Source organism: Calonectris borealis, chromosome 1 (assembly GCF_964195595.1).
Source record: "Calonectris borealis chromosome 1, bCalBor7.hap1.2, whole genome shotgun sequence".
In the NCBI taxonomy this organism is placed as follows: Eukaryota; Metazoa; Chordata; class Aves; order Procellariiformes; family Procellariidae; genus Calonectris; species Calonectris borealis.
Window position 1 is genome coordinate 71,196,550 of NC_134312.1, and position 20,141 is coordinate 71,216,690.

A 20,141-nucleotide genomic window follows, 5' to 3' on the forward strand; every position below is an offset into this window, starting at 1 on the left:
ATAAGTAATGAAGCGTTAACCTACTCATGGGGGAAATTTTGGTTCTTTCACTTAAATTCAGGTTTATGCCCCAAGAACCAAGAAGATGAAAATTTTTCATGTTTAACAGATTGGATGCTGTCTCCATAGTCTTCCTAACTCTTCTATAGAAGACAGTAGTTCTTATAAATTAATTATTTAGTTGGATTTCTTGGTTGTTTTTCATAATGTAGAAAGAATAGGTTAGGGTAGAATAACCGAAGCTTCTGGATCCGTATTAGAGAGCAAGAAGCTGAGTATCTCATCTAAACTGCTTGCTTTGATTTTTATCACATTTTCCAAAGGGGCTGAAAGGTCACCACGCACCCAGTAGGGTTCAAAAGTTATCTTGATAAATTGAATTGTGATTAAATTATTCCACCTGAGCACTTGGTATATAGTAGGAGAATCACAACAGAGAGTTTGTGTTCCTTCATTTATTTATTTATTCATTTGTGTTTTCCTCCCCTGTGGGCTTTGTCAAATACTGCCTATAATGGCCCTGTGGGAGGTGATGTATGCTCTCTGCTGATCACATAGGAGCCTCAACCTTAAGGCAACTGCGGAGGATGTAGAGGTTTCACTAGCTTATATTTCAACTGTCTGTGTTTATATGGTTTGCATTTATTGATACTCAAAAAGAAGGAAAGTTTTGTAGCAATAGCTTTTCTCACCTGCTTTCTATATGGCAGTTGAGCTTCTTGCTTTTGGGGCAGAATGAATAAGCCTGTGGCTTTGAAAGTGGAGGGAAGTAATGAGGGTTTGTTGTTCGACTGGTTTGCAACTTTGCAAGCTCCTTCTTTTCTTTTTCGCCATACAGTGAGACTGATGCTAAAGTCTTAAAGAAATCCTTAAATTCCTTAGGATTCCTTTGAAATTCCTTCTTTGGTTTGACTTTTTTTGCTTTTGGCCAACATTTTGACCTTGCAGGTACTGCTCATTTAATTACTTGTATGTGGTAATAGGAAAGTAGTAGCAGGGTGCCTTACTGTGCTCAGAACAAGATTTCGTTTAGCTGTGTTTCGTGCCTTTGTCCTGCATTTCCACTGAGTCATCTTTACCCTAAATTGGTTTCTCCAGAGCTTTTTGTAAGTCTAATTAGGAAAACAAGCTTGTATTTACACATACTTCAGCTAGTACATTAGCTCTGCACTTTTTTTGGCTATTAGAACTATAAAGTAGGAAGGAAAAAATTTGACGATAACATTTCTGTACAAAATTAGTGATTTTGGCTATCAGCTTTTTTTAAAGTTTTAAACCTTTTTTAATCAATGTGCTCGAGGGAAATGCAAATTTAATACAGTAGTGAAGAAGACTCGTAGAGATGAGATGCTTTTAATAAATTAAGTCACCCAGAATTATTATCTCTTAGTATCTGAGCCCGTGTCCATATACTGACCTTAACCGATGATGGTATTTGATGATTGATGGTGGTGATTTGCTGATGATTGGTGGTTAATGATTGTTGATGTTGTCTTCGGAGTATTTTCATGGATTGGTTATATGATTAGTATTTAGAAGAATTATTTGTTTTGGGATATGAGAGATTTTAAAGATGATCTGATTTCTTTTTCCTGTGTACTTCTCTGAGCAGTTTGAGTTTATTAACATTCAAAATTACACTTTTGGTTCATCATACTAAGCAGAAATTTCAAGATTCAAGGGCCTGAACCCTCAGTTCTCCTTTATCAGTCAGTTACCCTTCGTTAAGCAGTGTCCGATTTTTGGTGCTTCTGTTTTTAGACAGTTACATTATTTTAGTAATCATTGAGTATCTGCTTCTCTTTGGGTCTGGTTATTTTTTATGGATAGTGAACCATAGGCTGTGTGCAGTGGGCATCTGAAAGAATTCACACGTTGAAGGTGTTGCCCTGGGTCCTCCGTGGTGCTTGGCAAGGCGAGCACTTCTCAGGCCGGCATGCATCTCAGCATCTTCCAGGCAGATAAGTTGCCCAGGAATTCAGTGCTTGTGGAAACTTGCAGTTAGTCAGGCCCTAGTAGCAAATTCAGTAAAATTAGCTCTAGACAATAACAACTCAAATGCTTTGTCATACAAGGGCCTGTGCAGAGGTTTTGGTGACTATGTGGGGTACAGTTCCTGTAAACAAAGATTCATGCACACAAAAAGTGCTGTTGTATCCTGGGTGCCAGCAGACAAGGAAGGACTGAATAAATGTTACCATATTCTGGAATCAAGAAGTAAATCAGCAAGCAATGGCAGAAGGCTGTTTTGTGGGGTTTTATATGCTACGTGTGTAGTAAACTTCATAGTCCAGGACGGGCAACATAGTGTGTCTTACCAGCAGTAAGTTAATTCAGGTGTAATGGCAAACAAAACATGCTGTGTGAAACATCCAGTTCACAGATCATACCCTAACAGCAGCTAATGCCATTACATTATTTCAGACTGCTGATAAATACGCAAGCCCTTAAAAGGACATAAAAGCACAACATGCTCCTCAGAGATCCCAAACCAAGCTACAACTTTCTTCTGAAGTCCCACACTGTATATTAAAAGAACACAGAAATAGATGAGACTTTTTTCTTCTTTTTTCCCACCCCAGAACTTGGCTGGATCTCAAAAGTGCATGTGAATCGACCTGCAGTTGTGAGGCATGCAGAACGAATTAAAAAATGGAGAACTGTGAAAGGTAATTGGCAAGTAAGTGCTCTTTTTATGCATTCTGTTCCTGTATTTTTAAAGCAGTCACTCTCCCTCTCCAGGCTGCAATATTGAATTTTTTTCAAGATGCATGTAAACTTAAAAGATGTGCTTGTCCAGGTCTTATTTTAATAATTTGTATTTGATGATGATGGGATGGAATAAGGTGATGCATTTATCCAAACAAGTTAAAAACCTTATAACTCATGAGTGGCAAAACCGCAAATGAATTTAAGTCATCTTTATTCATGAGTGGATTAAATTGTATATTACTATCCCACCACATTTATTCTGTTTCCCAGACAGACTTCTCTGCATGCTGCCTTCTTATTTTTTAATTTTAAAGCTGTAAGATATGATCATGGTCCCTGTCAAGTTTGACCTACCTGGATGATTTTTCTTTACTTAAACATCCCCAATATGTGTGATTTCTTTGCTTAACTAGTTCTTACCTAAAACTCAAAAATCCTGACTGGCTATGGCACTGGGGGGGGGGGAAAGGATAAAAGAAGAAAGAAAGGAAAAAAAAAAGAAAGAAAGAAAAAAAAAGCTACTAATGTTAAGGGGGCTGACTTCTCTACTCCTGAGATAAGGTAAATGATCAGTTATTGTCCATCTTAGTATAAAATAGGTTCATATAAGCCACCGCTAAAGCCAGTGGTGCAAATGAGCTTTTCTTCAAGGCTATCTTGTCTATTCATTGAACACACACGTTTAATGTCTTAGCAGTTACTGTCAGCCTCTGCTGTTCACCGCCCCCCTGGCAGATACTGGCGCAGTGTGCATTTCGGTTTCTCCAGTTTGTACATGAGAATCGTAATGCAAAGCCATCAGGTCAGCAACGTAAGCTAATACGTTCCGCAAAGGAGAGCGGGTGAGGCACAGCCACATGCTGGTCTCTGCCCCCTCAGCGGCAGGACGGGAAGCGCTGAGAGGGGAACGGCAGGCAGAGCTGGCTGCAGGATGCCGTAAGTGCTTCGGCAGCGTTCAGCCAAGGGCAAGGTCTGAGAAATGCTGTGGAGCAGACCCAGAGCTCCCAGTGAGCTCTTGGCTGTGGGGTGTAACCAGTGTCCAAAGGACAAGTTGGTTCTTCGTTCACCAAACAGCTGTTCTGCAAGCAAACCTGTGCGATTCCTCCCCTCTGCACGCTGAACAAGTCGTTTACTTGCAACAGTAACTGCTAACGTGGAAGCAGGAGGAAGGAAACACTCAAGGATCGATCTTAACAGTCCAACATAGTAGAACAAAGCAAGAATCATTTAATTATACTTAATTCTTAAAAAAACTGTTCAAAATAGTTGGTATCCTGAGCTTAGCATGTCGGGCAGCCATTCTGGGGTGGCTGAAGCTGCGTTTACAATGAGTACAGATCTTGCGGACAACAATTTGGGGATAATTTGATGTAGCTTTGTAAGATTCTGCGGGAAGGTGATAGAAAACAATTTCCTGCCTGTTACATGAACCTGAAAGTCTGTGCTTTGCATGTTATGATTAAATAAAAAATGGTCATAAACTGAGGAAAGTTAGACATCAGCATTTCCCAAGAGTTTCTTACACATAAAAAGTCACTTGCTACCAAGTTTAGCAGTCCAGTGGCTCTAGGTTGGGAAATAGTGTCAGTGAGAAAATCTGAAGGGTATTCCATAACTTTGGCTATCTTCAGATACTGCAGGTGCGGTAATGTAAAAAGTAAGCCTTCTGATTTGACAGAAGTTACTATATAAAGAACAAAGGAATAGAGAGCCATAGGCTTTGATTACAAAGAATCACTGGGAAGAAAGGATTTAGTGTCACTCCCTCAACATGGCTGTAGGACAAATATTTAATTATTACTAACACTTCCCCACTCTTCTATGTAGTAACACTGGTACTGAGCTACTTGAGTGAGGTTTTACTTTGAAGAATGCCAAGAGATTATTTTCAGAAGCATCTCTCCTGTATTTGAACACTGTCATTGCAGTCATGATAGTCATGTGCTGTTTATTTCACAGAGATGATTTTGAACTTTTACGTGTTTGAATGTAAGTAGCACCACAGATTCAAATTTTGAAGCCCATTTCCCAAAATATTCATTTGAAAAACCCTTTTAAAAAAATGAAGTTCATACCAGTTCTTGGAACTCCCTGACTACATCTGTCTTGCTGACTTTATGATTCATGTCATAAGAGATGAGACAAAAATTCCCTCAAGTGAAGGATAAAAAAATCCAAGTAAAAGAAACTTAAAACCATTTAAAGTGAAAAACACTTCTGAAGTATTATAGGGTGAAAGTAGAAATCTGTTAGAAACAAGCAGTCAAGCTTAGACTAACAGAGGCCAGTAACGGTTCATTACTCTGTTTAGTCACCCAAAAATAGCTTTCAGTGTAACATTTACTGCAAGTTCCCATCAGCAAAGTGTGAAGGTTTGTAGGCTGGCCAGCATCTTAAGATTTGCAGAGTAATACCTCCATGAAGAAACAACAAATTTTGTTGCCTATACTGACAAAGCGTGTCACAGAGCAGAGCAGTCTGGGAGGGACTTTATGGACTCAAGTGGACTTTGCTGTTGCAAACTCTCCCCTTGTTGAACAAGTGCCCACTAAGAGATGCCAGCTTTTAGTGAAGCCATCACTGTAAATGAGAATTTGCTCGAAGACCTTCAACAAATATTTCAAAATAATGTCTTAAACTCAATTTTTGTTCAAAAAAATTTTAGTTGTGCTTCTGTTCCATTCTACAATTAGTTAGTCTTTTAAAATTCTGCAGCAATTTCATCTAAAGAGTGCTTTAGCCCTGTCTCTTAACTCTTACTTTTATGTCTTGCACTAAATAATTGCAGATGTTTTTATTCCCAATTCACACAAAAGAAAGTGGAAACATCTGGAGTCTAGACCCTAAATTTTAAGAAGTCTGAGTTCTTGCCCCCCACTGATTCCATGTTTCACTCTCACAGCAGGAGAAGCATGCAAACATGCAAGTGTGCAAATTGCTGATGTGTACACTCATCTGGTTACAAACCGTGCTCCACTTGAAGCACGTGTATAATTTTTCGTGCATGCAAGCTTTAAAGATACAGACATACTATATAGAATGGAGCATATTATAACAGTGAGGTTCCTCACATAGATGATGTTTTTATCTTTGTCTTGGAGAATTAAATTTGAACCAAGATCCTTTTTGTCCAGGTAAAAATGTTTGTCTGATTCTTAGAGTCCCATTTTGTAGTTAGCTTTGCACCAAAAATTGGAATTAGATCCTTTCATCCTGAGAGAGCTGACTTTTTATTCCAAATCCTTTCTGTGCCATTAGATACTGCTCAAGACGTGAACAAATATCTGCCACCCCTGTCTGTCATAAACCATTCTTTGCATATCCTCCATGTTATATCACATACATTTTCTTATTCTTAGAGTGAGAGCCAGGCTTCTGATTCCTGCATCTTCTAAGTCAGTTTGATTTTGGAAGCGCAAACTGAAATATTGTATTCCTTGCTTCACTCCCTGTGTAGGCTGCTTGGCTGCTGAAAGCTGTCACCTGCATAGACCTTACCACTCTTTCAGGAGATGATACTCCTTCAAATGTCCAGAGACTGTGTTTTAAAGCAAAGCATCCCATCAGAGAGGATCTGCTGAAAGCCTTGGATATGCATGATAAAGGTATGATTGGTTTTGTTGTGTGTGTTGTGTAGAGAAAATGTCTGCATTTCCTTAGTATTTTTTCAATTTTCAGATAGGTGTAAAAATGGCCTCCTCTTCTTATAATGGAAGCAGTTACGGTAGGCAGCGCTGCAGTTATGGTAGTCCCGAGAGAACAAACTAGGCCTAAATGGTCTTATTCAAAGCAACTGTCTTAAGTTGTAACTGCAAAATATCTATTCTTTTGAGTTAATATAAGAATACAAGGAGAAAAAAAATCCATTCTCAGTTTGGCAACCAAAGTGAAGCATGGACTCAGGGTGACACTGTAAGTTATGATGAGCAAATTTGATATGGAAGCTGCAACTGTGTAACCTCAGTGTATGTCTTGTAATAACAGTGCACTAAGGTGAAACTAATTAAGTGTTCTGTGAATCTGCTGATGTCCTTACTAAATTGGAGAAGGAGGCAGTGTTCACGCGACTCCTTTGGATTTCATGCTTAGCTGCCGTTACTGTATGTAACTACCAAGCCTGCCACTTTGCTGTCAGAAAAGATGCATTCCACAGTTCTAAGCATGTTATTTTTACTTGGGAAAGCATTACCTGTTACCTACTTGTTTCAATAGTTAAGGTAGGAGACATCTTTGCAGCCCAGTCTACTTTAAGGAATCAGTCCTATAGTAAGTGTGTGTGGTTGTGTGTGTATCACATATACACACACACAGAGTTCCCAGCTAAGTCCACAGAGTTGAAGGGGCAGAAGGCAGCCCTTAGGAACTAGTGGTAAAACTTTCATTGATATTACTCAAGCAGCCTCCATCTGAAGTCCCAACGTTACACCCAAGACTGAACACGATTCAACTTCAGAGCAAATTGAGACTGTCAATATAACTATCAATAAAATCTCTTTATATCTGAGCAGCTCTTCTTTTCCAGCTGTAATCACTGACATGTCGGTGAATAGCATTTGACTTTTTTCCTGTCATGTTGGCCTTATGATGATCTATCAAAACCAAAATCTCACTGACATTTCGGGCATGTTTTTACTATTGAAATATTTCAGTTTTACATGGGCATTGGTCCACCGATTGAAGTCATATGATGTAAAACCAAAGGGGAATCAGACCTCTGGCTTTAAGCCATACACATAAAATACCGAAGATTAGTCTTTTTTTGGAACTTGGATTTATGGACTCTTCAGACAGTTGAAGTATTAAATATGAGGTCAATTATCTGAGACTTTGAGAGAATAGCATTTTAACTAGAATGCAGTAGGACTGCATTAACATAAAGACTGCTCAGTTGCTGCTGGGCTCAGTCTGGCTCAACAAGTAAGGACAGAGCTTGGCAGTGTGGTTTCTCTCGCAGTAATTTGCTGACTAAGCATGTCTTAACTGTACATGTTGGCATTAAATAGTGAATCTGTCGATAAAAATCTTGGTGTTTTAATTCCTGCTAATGCAAACTTGCTCCTAGGGTCAGGTGAAGGAACATGAGGGAGGTAACAATATGGAGAATCACCTGAAGTGCCTGAACAATAAAACAGATATCCCTAGTGTAGGTGCTTAAAATCCTTGTGAGAATGCAGAAGTGGGAGGTGCAAACAATGCACACATGCTCATAATGTGGATTGCACTAGAGAAGGTGGAAATCTACACATATGAAAAAGCGAACTGTGGCTTTTGCAGGTATTACCGTTGGAGCGGTTTGTGTATATCCTGCAAGAGTCGTCGATGCTGTTAATGCCCTAAAGGCTGCTGGTTGTAACATACCAGTAGCTTCAGGTATGTTTTATTCTAAAATATCCAACTAAATACTTTTATGCTATAAAAAGTGTAGAAAAATCCAGAAGTTTGGATTTGCTTTTGTTTCAGAGAGTAAGGTAAAAAGGTAGCAGGTGGAAGGAAGGGAATGGAGGGGAGGATTTGCTTCTGGTGTAATCTTTTGTTTTCTTTCAACTTCAAGCTTATCAGCAATGCCAAGTCTGTTTTGCTGGAAGCTCTTCAAAGAGGTCCTTGAGATCTATCAGCATTTCCCTCATCTGAATAGAAGAAATTGCAATAGTGTGCAGGACAAAGTATCAGTAGACACTAAGTAGATAATAATAATAAAACTGCAATATGAGATTTTAGGAGTTCTGGTACAAGTTTTTTTCCCTATCAGTTGTTTGGCTTTTAAGTATAATCGTACAGACTGAATTCAACGAAGCTGTGCGCAGAGACAAGGGTTATTGCCTGCTGAGCAGCCCGCAGGTCCAGGACTTGTACTTGCAAATATAATAGTGGCAGCTCTTCTCCAGTCACCACACACAACAGACAAGTCCTGAATCTACAATAAGCAAGAAGTAGAATCAAAGAATTATGCAGCTTGGAAGGGAGCTCTGGATGTCATCTGGTCCAAACTCCTGCTCAAAGCAGGGGCTAAGTTTGAAGTTAGATCAGGTGTTTAATGCTCCATGTTTTCTGGTTTTGTTTTTTTTTCGTTGTTGTTGTTATTGTTGTTTCGATGTCGTGTAGGGAAAAATACGTACTAAATGCATTTATATGTCAGAGAGGCAATTAGAGCAAATATTTCTTCCATTTCCGAAGTTACCTTTGGGTTTTGTACTTAAACATCATGAAGGTAATCTTAAGTAGATCTCATTGAAAACAATTTTTGCTGTATTGTGATTTAACTGTTAAACATATTACTGGGATTTAGCTTGAAATACTACTTAAAAGAATTGGGGAGAATGAAAAATGTATGTATTGCTTCATATATGAGTTCATGCCTTGTTTGCTCAATTCTGCTGGAAGCAATAGATATTGTGCTTTCTTATGTAGCTGCTTTGGAAAAATTTAAGGCACGTGAAAGAGACCTTTTTGCAAGATGTACTTAGTATCTTGCTGGACGTTGGTTCTTGCAGGAAAAGCAAATGCTTCTTGTGGATGAAGAGAGGATAGGATGAGATGCCTTTAGATTTTTTGAATTGTGGTAGGGATAAAAAAAGGAATAACTTTCAAAACTCTTCGGTGTATTAGAGGTATTTGCAATTTTGTGGTCAATTTATAAAACATTTTCTTCTCTCTACCTACATCCTCCTTCTTGCCAGTGGCTGCTGGGTTTCCATCTGGACAAACTCCTCTAGAAACCAAACTGGCTGAAATAAAGCTAGCTGTGGAATATGGTGCCAGAGAGATTGACATTGTCATTAGCAGGAGTCTGGTGCTGAGTGGCCAGTGGGAAGGTAAGTACCCACCCTTCGGCAAGGAACCTAAGCCTGTGTATATGCACAGCCTGTGTGTAGTGCAAACTCTGTCTTTGTCTTTCTCCAGTCTCCACATCAGTCCTTGAAGAATTTGGTCCTTTCCCTAAGAGTGACAGATAATCTGGGGCACGGAACTATTTAACTAATTTATGACTAATGGTCGGATTTTTTTTAAAAGAATGCTGTTACAAGTTCTGTCAGGTTGGGTATTCAGAATGACTTCGTGTTTTGAAAATTCAGGTCTATTCCTTCTGTGCCTTTTAGAGGATTTTGTGTACAGGATTAAAAAAAACAACAAGTGGAATGGAAGTGAATGCCTATAGTCCAATTATTTGAACAGTTTTGTTAAAAACCCCAAGGGGCTGCTAATGTAGATGATACCTTGTTAAATATACATGTTTCAATTCTTGACAAAAATATGTATTTTAGTTGTTTTCTTTTCCCTGAAAGTTGAGGGTACAAATTGACCGTTCATATTATTATTGATGTTCTTGTGCTTGTAGTCTACTACTAATTAGTAAGAACAATAATACTGAAGATGGTTTTTGCTCTAATTGCTTCCTTAATGTACTGTGAATGGTTTGCCTTAAGTGCTGACAATGCTTCTATAACTAATCTCCATGTGAAGGTAAACACATCATTGTCTTGGAATGAATTTTCCATTTAGTTGTATAATGCATTGCTGCAACAGCCTGTTTGCTTGGAAGACTTTATAAAGGACCCCTGGTACCTGAGTTTGGTTAAGGAAATACAATCATCATGGTAACAGATCATGTTTTCTGATTTTGATCTTCCTTCAATTAGCAGTTAGAATTGAACCAAAAACGAAGTTTCTGCATCTGTGTCTTCAGGACTGAGATCCTGGTTTCCACTTGCTCTAACATCTTGACCTCTTTTGTAGTATTTACCATCTCCTTTCTTTTGCTCTTAAATATATGCAGCTTTACAAATGTTTGAATTCTTGAGGATGGGCAGTGTCGCAGACATCTGTTTCTTTCGGAGTGGCTATTTTAAGTTTAGGTATGGCCCCAGAAATTGCTACAATATGGAGACCAGGTGATTGAGCCGTTTTAACTAAGACAGAATGATGGTCAAATTCTTTACCAGCTGGCAGCAAGACTACATGCACACCTTCCTGTGCTGTATCTTTGTTAGGGTCTACACGGCAGGTACCCCCTCCAGGAGCTGCGCTCCACTGGGAACACGTAAAGGTCTTGGATACAAAATGAGCTGAGTCAGTGATCTGTCACCAACACTAAAAAAGACCAGTAAACTGGACTTGAGCAGCAACTTGCAATTGTGTCTGGGAAAGTCTGTCTTGTAGCAAATAATTGTGGTTACCATGCTTCAGACTTCATGGTACAAACCGCTGTTAAGTGCAAGTTGCATAGAGCAGAGATCAGAAAGTTAGTGCATGCAGGCCGTTGCAAATGCAGGCTCGAAGTTACATTGCCCAGGATTACGCAAAGGAGAACTCGGAGAAGAAATACAGGACTAGATTCAGTATCAGTGATTGAAATGAACCAGACATATATTGCTAGGTTTTTCTATATGGGAAACAAATTGTTTTCTGTGGTCATAAATTACATGGGAGGAGTACACAGACATAGCAATGATGGATGTAGTATAAAGCTGTCAGTTTACTAAATAAGTAAATTAGGGATGACTCTTGATTCGGTGTGCATATTCTTTTATCCGCAGTGAAATTGTGACAAGGTTTAAAGCCATCCTTTTTTTGGCAATGATTAGTTTACATTTCTTTTACTGAGGGCAGAATTGAAATTATTTCCAAATGTTTTCTGAAAGTTTGTTTACGAACGTGAACCTGTGTATGGCACATATTTACATGGTCTTGAAAAAGCTACCTCAGGAACAGAATTTACTTACCATCCAGATGAAGATGCTACAGGGTGAAAAATTCTAATATTTGACTTGCTCGTCCAAAAAAATTACTTCAGTAGGTCATCTGAATATTTTGGTGAAAATCTAGTGTTCTGACTTCATGTTTAGCTTTCAATAGATGTATGTTACTTGTGTGAACATGCAGCTTTCCACCCCTGTCTAATGATTAGATATGATATACAACAATGATAAAGTACGTTTAAGGAAGCTAGAAAGGATGAAGAAGTCTTTCTTAGGCTGGATTCCTACTTAAAATTGAAAAAGTCCAGTGCAGTAATTATGCCTGTGTTCAAGGTACTTCATCAACTAGAGCTGCCTTGCAGTTATGACAGAACCTCTGCTTATGCTTATAACACTAGTATATTTTTATCATTTTTTTCTCATGCTGCCTGTCTTCACAACTTCAGGAGTTATTGACAAAAATACATATGTGGTAGAATGCTTTATCTTACTGTTCATACATTTTTAGCTTTTCTTCTAGCCTGTGCAATAATTGGGGTCACCATGATAGCATAGTGTTGCTTTCTGATTTGTTTCAAAGGCTTGTTTGGTTATTAAATATTTTAGTGTATGTCCACTTATGTCAAGTTATTTTAAAGCAGTTCTTAAATATTGTTGGAACTCTGTATGACATTCGGAATATATTTTCTAGATCTTTACAAAGTAATTGTTAAGAGCTTTTTAATAGTGCTGAACATGAAAGCAACTTTATTGGACAGTTAATTCAGCTTGGAAAATAACATTGAATGAGATTTAAGTTTAGGAACTTGTATACCTTTTACAACCTATTAGCTTTTAGGGCAATATTCTTTTACAACAGTTTACTCGACCATTGTCTTGTATCACTCGACAAAGTATGTATTAAGCTTAAAAATCACAATTTAATGTCTTTAAGCCCAGAATGTGGAGCCTGTTTGTAAAAAGTGACGAAGTTGACCAACAAAGTGTTGAAAGAAACTGGATTTTTAAATTTTTTTTTTCCCTGTTATCAATGAATATGTTGGACTTGCTGTACCTTCTGAAGCTGCCTGGGGTACCGTAATGTTACTTCTAGTTCCACAGCTTTTAGCAAGCACCTAGACATACCACAGTGTCGATGGCTTCAGAGGTCTTGAGTATGCTCTAAGAAGTTTTAACACAGCTTCATCCATGAAATTCATTTGGTATAACCTCGTTATGAAAGCTGCCTTTCAATTCTTCTTGGTAATCATGCAACTGTGAGTTTAGAGGCTTTGTTCAGGGATTGAGGCCCCCTTTTGTGCTACATACCTGATAAACAGGGCAGGGAAAATACGCTCCGCACTCCAAAGACTTGGAAAAGACTCCACATGTTGTTCAGAAATATTATAATTGGATTTACCGTTTTCTAGATGTGCAAGCTGACTTGGGACCTCAAAGTTTAGTTGCACAATTTTTCTCTTATATTGTCAGCAGCAGCTCAGGCTCCTGAAGCCAAGCTCTGTTTTCAGTTTCATGTGAATCACTGGAGCCTGGAGTTGCACATATGTGGCTGAGAGCAGAACTGAAAGAGTCGTGTTGTGCTGATAGCCTTGTGCTTGTCATTTTGTTAACAAACCTGCCATTAATGTGCAAGACAGAAGGGATTCCAGCTCATTTTCCAGTTTCCCATCATGATTACCTTGATCTTTTGGTCTAACAGAAATTGAAACATCTTCCCTCCTCGTCTCAGTTTCTACCCTTAACATCAGTCAATGTGACTGACTAGATAAAAACAGCAAATAAGCTGAATTTAAAAAAAAAAAAAAGAAAAAGTGGTTTTATCACCGCATTTTTGGAGAAAAGCTGTTTCATAAAAATTTAAGCTGTGTTTTTTTCTCCTTAATATTTTCATTTCCTGTGTAGGAGATATGGATTATCCCCTTTATTATGTGATTTTTAGAACAAATGTATTAGACCAAAGCAAAAGGCCATCTAGACAATCTAGGGCAGATTATAGCCAGCAGTAATTGTCAGGGATGTTTGCTTGAGAGATGTGTTAGGGGGAGGCACGTTTTCTGTGGTGCATTTAATAGCTGCAAAAAATCAATGTAATGTTTGTACTGAATAGTTGGACTTTTAGGAAAACTACAAAGAAGCCACCTTCCAACACTTATCTTTTGTAACAGTGGAATTAAAACCACAGCTACGAAAGTTTTTTTTTTTGTTCTTATAAAATCTGAATTTTTTTTACTTTAATGAATGCATCCAATAAAAGCAGATCTAAAGTTCATGAAAGCAGCAAGGTATCTTAAGTAAGTGGGTGCAAAGTAGAAGAGTTCTTATATCACATCTGTTTTAACAGCTAAGTCAGTGGAGCTACTACAGACTACATCAGTGAGCATCTGGCTCCAAATACATTCTATATAAGTTGGCTTGCTTTGGATTTTGGGTTTTTTGTTTGTTTGTTTGCTTGTTTTTCCTGGCTTAAGACTTAGACTTCTTTTAGAATGCATAGTGTTGGTGCTGTGTTCAAGGTGCTACACAGTGTTGGCCATTTGCTTTGAGATTGTCTTTTCCCTGTTTTCAGCAGTCAGAAGGAGAATCTCTTGCAAACTCTTCATGGTGGTCTAAGCTCACAGCGGAAAATACGCCTGTGGGGTTTTCTGTGATAGACGTTTTTCACAAAAGCTTTTTGCCACTGCTGCTAACCAGAGAAGCTCTACCTGCTGTGTCAGTTACTGGTGTTCTGCATAGGTTACAGATATTCCTAGAATCAGTGTCCAGCTCTGTTCCTGCTACTGATCGGCTTGACGGAACCGAGTAGTTAAATGATGGACTTTTTGGCAGCACAGACTGTCCGGGAAGAATCCCAGGACCCCTTGAAATACTGAGTGCATTTTCAAGTGTCATTAATTCCACCCATACTTTAGTCATTTGCCAGGAAGTTTCAGGATAATCAAGTTACTTGTGTCTTGATTTAAATCTGAGTGAGTATTGAAACCTCTTTTTTATTTTTGAAAGGAGTTTTTGCGCTTGTTCTGTATCAAAGCAGTCCCTGCTTTTACGGGGACTGGGGTGCTCTGGTTAATTTTCTCTGTCCCAGAGGTAGTTGCATTTCTATTTGTGCTTTTACTGTAGGGCTGAGAATGTCCTATGATGCCAGCTATTGTCTGCAATAATTGTTCTCTGAATAAAGAGCAGTATTTATTACCTACACACCTGCCCCATTGAAGTATGCCCATTTTTCCACCACCTCAGCTAACCTGATAGACACGGATGATTGAAGATCATCAGTTGTTCCTGTCCGTGGGTGGATGCGTGCTGTCAGATGGTGAGACTGTTCAAATGATCTTGGCACTAATTGCGTATAGAAGTACCTTCCAACAATAGGGAAGATGCTGTAACTGCGGTACTAACTCCAGTGAACAACAGCTGTGAGAATATAATTTCTTTTCATGGAATCCAACCTAAATGTACACTTTGTTGATTTTATTTTGACATTTTTGGCGGTGTATCTTAAAGGTAGAGAAAACTCGAGTCTTTTCTTCTTGTTACAGAAACTAGAAGAAGATGAAAGCTGCTTTCTCTGGCTTTCCAAAAGCTTCAGGAAAGAGTCACTCCACAAAGAGACTGCATTTGGATCTATCATGAGCAGTGTTATCAAATGCACAAGAAAATAGCACAGGTTCTCTGTATTTCCTTTTGAGTCTCAATTTGATGTAGGTTTCTGGAGTATCATCAATTGATCAATAAAACATGTTAGACTGCATGCTAGTACTGATTAATTCACACCTTTGGTACACAGCAAGAAACAAGGTGAAGCCTGGTGTCTATAAAGGGACTTGCTAAGTGCATTAGCCAGTTGTCTACTAACGTGCGTAGTACGTCTCAGAGGACCACCCCAGTGACCCCAGCCCCGGCCGCCTGGTGTGCTGGTGGCATCAATAGGATGCGACAACATCGCGGGCGGAGGGGAGGTCCAGCCGTGCGGCAGCTGGCAAACCCTACTGTATGTTTCCAGGTCTCACTTGAGGACTGAGGAGAAAAGAAAGCTAGTATGCTGAAAAAATTTAGTCTCCATAGCCATATCCTGGCCTTTTTTAACAAGGAAGAGTTGTTAAAAGCTGTATTTTAGCCTTCCATAAACAAACTTTTCCATTATGTGTTTGAAGATTGAATACAATTTGTGAAAAGGACTCTCTTGCAAAGGACCCTGTTTGCTTATTTTGTGTCTTTTTTTTTTTTTAATTCAAATCAAATCCCAAAAATGGTGACTGTACACTGTAAGAGCTGCTTGTCTCTCTACCATTAACACTGGATGGCTCTTAATCATCCCCAAGTGGCCAGCTTCTAACAGCTATGTTTTGATAATTTCTAGCTATTTTAATCTCCCTGTGTTTACAATTTTGTGGGAGCACTGCTGAATTTTACCAAAAAAAGGGTGGGAGGGTTTCCCAGTGCTCCATGTGTTGCATTACCTGACCAGGTCTGCAAGTTCTAGCCTTTTTTAAAAAACGCAGTTGGTTATGTCCAAATTTATTCCGGTCCTTACTGAGTCTGTGAAAATATAAAGCTGTTAGAAAGTTAAGCATGCCTCTGGTGTGAAGATACGGAGATAATGGTCTGCTTTAAAGGCTAAAAGGCTTTATAGAAGTCAGTCCTGCTGTCTGTGTCAGTGCGAGTGGCAGTGCTTGTGAGTATAACAGTGGCTGATAACAAACCTCCTTCCTGAGCTCCAGCCGGCTTCCTCAGCGAGCGTGGGCATCAGAAGCGAGGGTCCAGCCCTGCCCGTGGAGCTGTAGCTCCACAGCATGCTAGGCAGATGTTGTCCTGCTAGCCCTCCTGCCGCGGTGCTTTCTTCATCCTTGCCAGGGCCGTCTGAGGTCATGGCACAGGGTGGTCCAAGTCCTCGGTAACCTCGTGAGCAATGCAACTACTTGAGGTGGTTTGTAAACACAGATCCATGCAGATTTGCTGGTCCTTGGGGTGTGATCCCAGGCCTCGGTCTCTCCTCACCGGGGATGTTAGCAGACTGCATTGATTTTTTCAGGAAATTCTTATTTTCAAAAAGCTTAAAGTGGGATTCAGATGCCTAAACACAGGCATCTAGCTCCATAATCAGACTTCCCAAGTTGGTCCCATGGTAGGGGAGAATGGTAGGAGACCAAAGGGAGATGTGAAGCGTCCAGGAGTGGCAGCTGGAAGCCAAGGGGGATGACATCTCAGGTGGCACTGGTGTTTGTAATTAGACAACTTGGTCATACCTTTGGTGTCTTTTAGGCTGAGCCCTTTGGCAAACGTGGCTGGAGGGGACAGAGAGGGTGGTGATGTGATGTGGACAGGAAAACATAACCGTCCCTGAGTACTGATTCAATGTACTACCGTATTTATTGCTGAAAAAATTATTGCTGTTGTAAAATCAATCTTGACTAGCATAGCATTTTTTACTCCTGATGTATTTATGAGTGTTTGTCATACTGTGCACATTCTTAGTTTTGAGAGAACCGACATTAATAGCTATTAAGTTAAGTCTGAAACTGTGTGGCATTGTTAATTACCTCCAGTCATGTAATTTATTGAACTTGCAAAACTTAAGTTCTTGAGTGCTATGACTAATTATAAGATTGGAAATTAATCCAGAAGTGGAAATTGCAGCCATACTTGAAAATGTCTCTCAGGCAACTTTGATCATTTTCCACATGCTTTTATCCACAGGTCTCTACGAGGAGATCCGTCAGTGCCGAGAGGCCTGTGGAGAAGCTCATATGAAAACAATCTTGGCAACAGGTGAACTGGGGTCCCTTGCTAATGTCTACAAAGCCAGTATGATAGCTATGATGGCAGGTAAATATATGTGTTTTTCTTTTTAAGCTAAGAATGTCTTTTCTATATTATTTATGAAGCTTAAAAAATTATAGTCGTGAAAGTTTAGTTTTGCCGATAGTAGGCAAAAACTATTATGCAGCAATTACTGAAGTTGCAGGTGTAGTAATGAAGTGTCACTTGTTTTGTATAACCTACAAAAACTGCACAAATAACTGCATAAATAACTCTTAAAACTGTTAAATGGCAAAACTTGTAGGAACAAATATTTGTTGTCAAACGTCTGATCCTTGGTATATTTAATAAGGATACATACATTTGCGGCAGATATGCATATTATCCAGCCAATTGTGGTGAGCTACAGATGTGGTGTAGGTAGATGGCTCGTAAGCTTATTTTAAATGCAGGAGGAACTTTCCTGTGAAGATTCATGCTGACAACTCTCGTTTCTGGTTTGCGATCACTTCTTCTAACCATCTCTATGAGAGTGCGATTCGGGAAACCAACTGTACTGGACATGCAGCGAGGGGAAGGGTACCATATGCTCCAGCAGGTGCTGGGATGATCTCAGTTATAACTGGTTTTAACTGGCACACTCAAAAGCAGTAGCACTTGCTACCGGCAATTAATTGTTGCTTTAAAAAGTGTTCAGTCTTCCCTATCTTTGAAAACTCAATTATGTCTGACCTGATGTTTAGGAGTCTGTCTGTCTTTTATCCTGAACCTTTCAGCTAAGAAACATTCCCATGAGCAGGATAGAGTTTTTAGGGGCTGCGTATAGTTTGTAGGTATTACTTTTTTGCATAGCTATAACCATTGCAGACTGAATGTAGCGAAGCACCCATTTGAGCCCAGATTTACAGCAGTATATTTGCTCTGCAACTTTGGCCTGCGCTGGTATAATTTTCCCTAGTTTAACCAGGATTTTAGGGCTGTGTTTTAATGCCATCTTTAAGATGCAAAACCAGGAATTGGCTGATAAGGCTATGTTCTTTGAACTCTGTTCTAGACACCTGCTTTTTCCATTGTGCTTGAAAGAGGGCTCTTCAAGAATATTGATAGAGAGAAGTGTAAAGATATACTAAGAACCACTTCTAAACTTCCCTCATTTTTGTGTTGATTTTTTTTTTCTATTGTAAGCTCTTCAGACCTGGAATTTCTTCTTATTTTAGAGCAAGAAAAAAATCATCCAAGTATCTTGTCAGTATTTAAATAAATATTCAACTTGCTGCTGACCTCATTGTCCCCTTATACAACACTCCGCTTATCTACTTCAAATGGAATGGGAAGCATTTCAGGCTTTTTACATGCTCAGCTACAATGTCAATTAGTATCATTAGATACAGAGGATCAGTATTATGCCAGTACATATTGCTTTTAATTAGAAGAGGTGTAAGAAATACACATTTCCTGTAATTTAAACTGATGTACTAATCATTATGATTACTTTTTGTAACATGGAGTAGTGAAAAATTCAGGTTGTAAAGCATTTTAACGTTTTCAGATTTTTTGCTGGTGTAGTTTTTTTGAAATACAGCAGATGGCTCTATTGTTAATGATTTTCCTTGCATAGTTATTCATTTTACAAGATACTTATCCATCTGAATATGTGCAATAATTTCCTTATTTCAGTCTCTTGCTTTTTCTTTGTGGGTAGTGTAAAAATAACAATTTATTGGTGCCCTACATACATGTATTGAGGGCCAGATTTTCAGACTCCAGCTTGTCAGAACTGCTGAGAACCTCGAATTCCAGTTGAATTTTTTTTGGTCTGCATATTTGTAGCATTTTGGGGAGAAAGTAATTTGACACGTTATGTTTAAATTCTAGCTTTAGTATCCATTTATTTTTTCAACTGGTGCCATGATTTAAAAGAAAGAAGGAAAAAAAAACCAGATGATCTTGTGGATGTGGCCCTGGCAACTTTTCTCTAAAGATAAAAAAGCAACACCTCTGAAGATAAAAAAGCAACTCCAGTGATTAGTTTTATATGGGGAAATGAGTTACAGAGTGTAGTGGATTCAACTGCAAAACTGGCTTCAGAAGCTTTTTAGCAGCCTTGCTGCTGCTGGCCAATTGCTCCTGTCCTTTACACCAAAATTTGCTGCTCCTTCAGCCATGCTGTTAGAAGCGCTCATTACGCTGCATTGTAAACTGAGCTTTCAAAGTAATACTGTTGAAAATTACTCCAGAAAAGGGGTAACTAGTTTGTTGTGGGTTTTTTTTTTTTGAGTGGTTGGCAATGTTTTGGTTTTTTTAAATGGTCACCTCCTCAACAATCTGGTTTACAGCCTTGCCTTGCATGCAACTTTATCAGTGCAACTGAGGACATGATGTGCAGACCTTAAACTGTTTTCACTTCACAGTGCATGATGTAAGCCTGTCACGTAGGGAGCACAAAATCCTAGCCTTACAGATGTTTACATTGCATTGCTGAGCACACACACATTCACCTAGGTTCTGAAGCACCGAGCTACTAGATGTGTTGTAACATATACATAAAATATATGTATTTCCCATGTGTCTCATTTGTGAGACTCAGAAGGGTGAGAGAGTAACACAGTGCTGATTTATCACTAGCTTCATGGTTAAAAAGCTTGCCTGGGATGTCTGGGACTTGGTCTCTCCGACTGAGGTTCTTCTTCCACAAAAGGGTCAATTTTACAGTGTATTTGCCATTAAAGATCTCAGTCCCTCCCGATAAAGTTGCTCTGCTTTGCACAAAGCAATTAACTGAGCAGGGAATGCAACCCAGATGTCTCCTCTCTCAAAGAACTTTCCAAAATTTCTATACAGTCTTTCTTGTGCTGGCTTGAGGAATTATTGGCCTATACTGGGAACCACAGCACGTTACATTTAGTCTGATTCAGCTAGCAGGTGGGGGTTCACCACTGGACGTGAGGCCAGCTGCACAGGCTTGAGAAGATAAAA

At 39.1% G+C, this 20,141-nt stretch overlaps 1 protein-coding gene across 5 annotated transcripts in view; it reads left to right on the forward strand.

Moving 5' to 3' along the window:
• DERA (deoxyribose-phosphate aldolase) overlaps positions 1 to 20,141 on the forward strand; it is a 56,675-nt gene that overhangs the window by 7,987 nt on the left and 28,547 nt on the right. For 2 of the 5 annotated variants that reach the window (XM_075160031.1, XM_075160013.1), the window contains exons 2-6: positions 2,583 to 2,680; positions 6,170 to 6,317; positions 7,987 to 8,082; positions 9,390 to 9,524; positions 17,103 to 17,231. In XM_075160031.1, the coding sequence (XP_075016132.1) occupies positions 2,583 to 2,680; positions 6,170 to 6,317; positions 7,987 to 8,082; positions 9,390 to 9,524; positions 17,103 to 17,231 (606 nt within the window). Of the gene's footprint in view, positions 1 to 2,582; positions 2,681 to 6,169; positions 6,318 to 7,986; positions 8,083 to 9,389; positions 9,525 to 17,102; positions 17,232 to 17,617; positions 18,387 to 20,141 lie in introns of those variants that run through there. The other 3 variants (XM_075160041.1, XM_075160022.1, XM_075160050.1) reach the window with 3 other exon arrangements.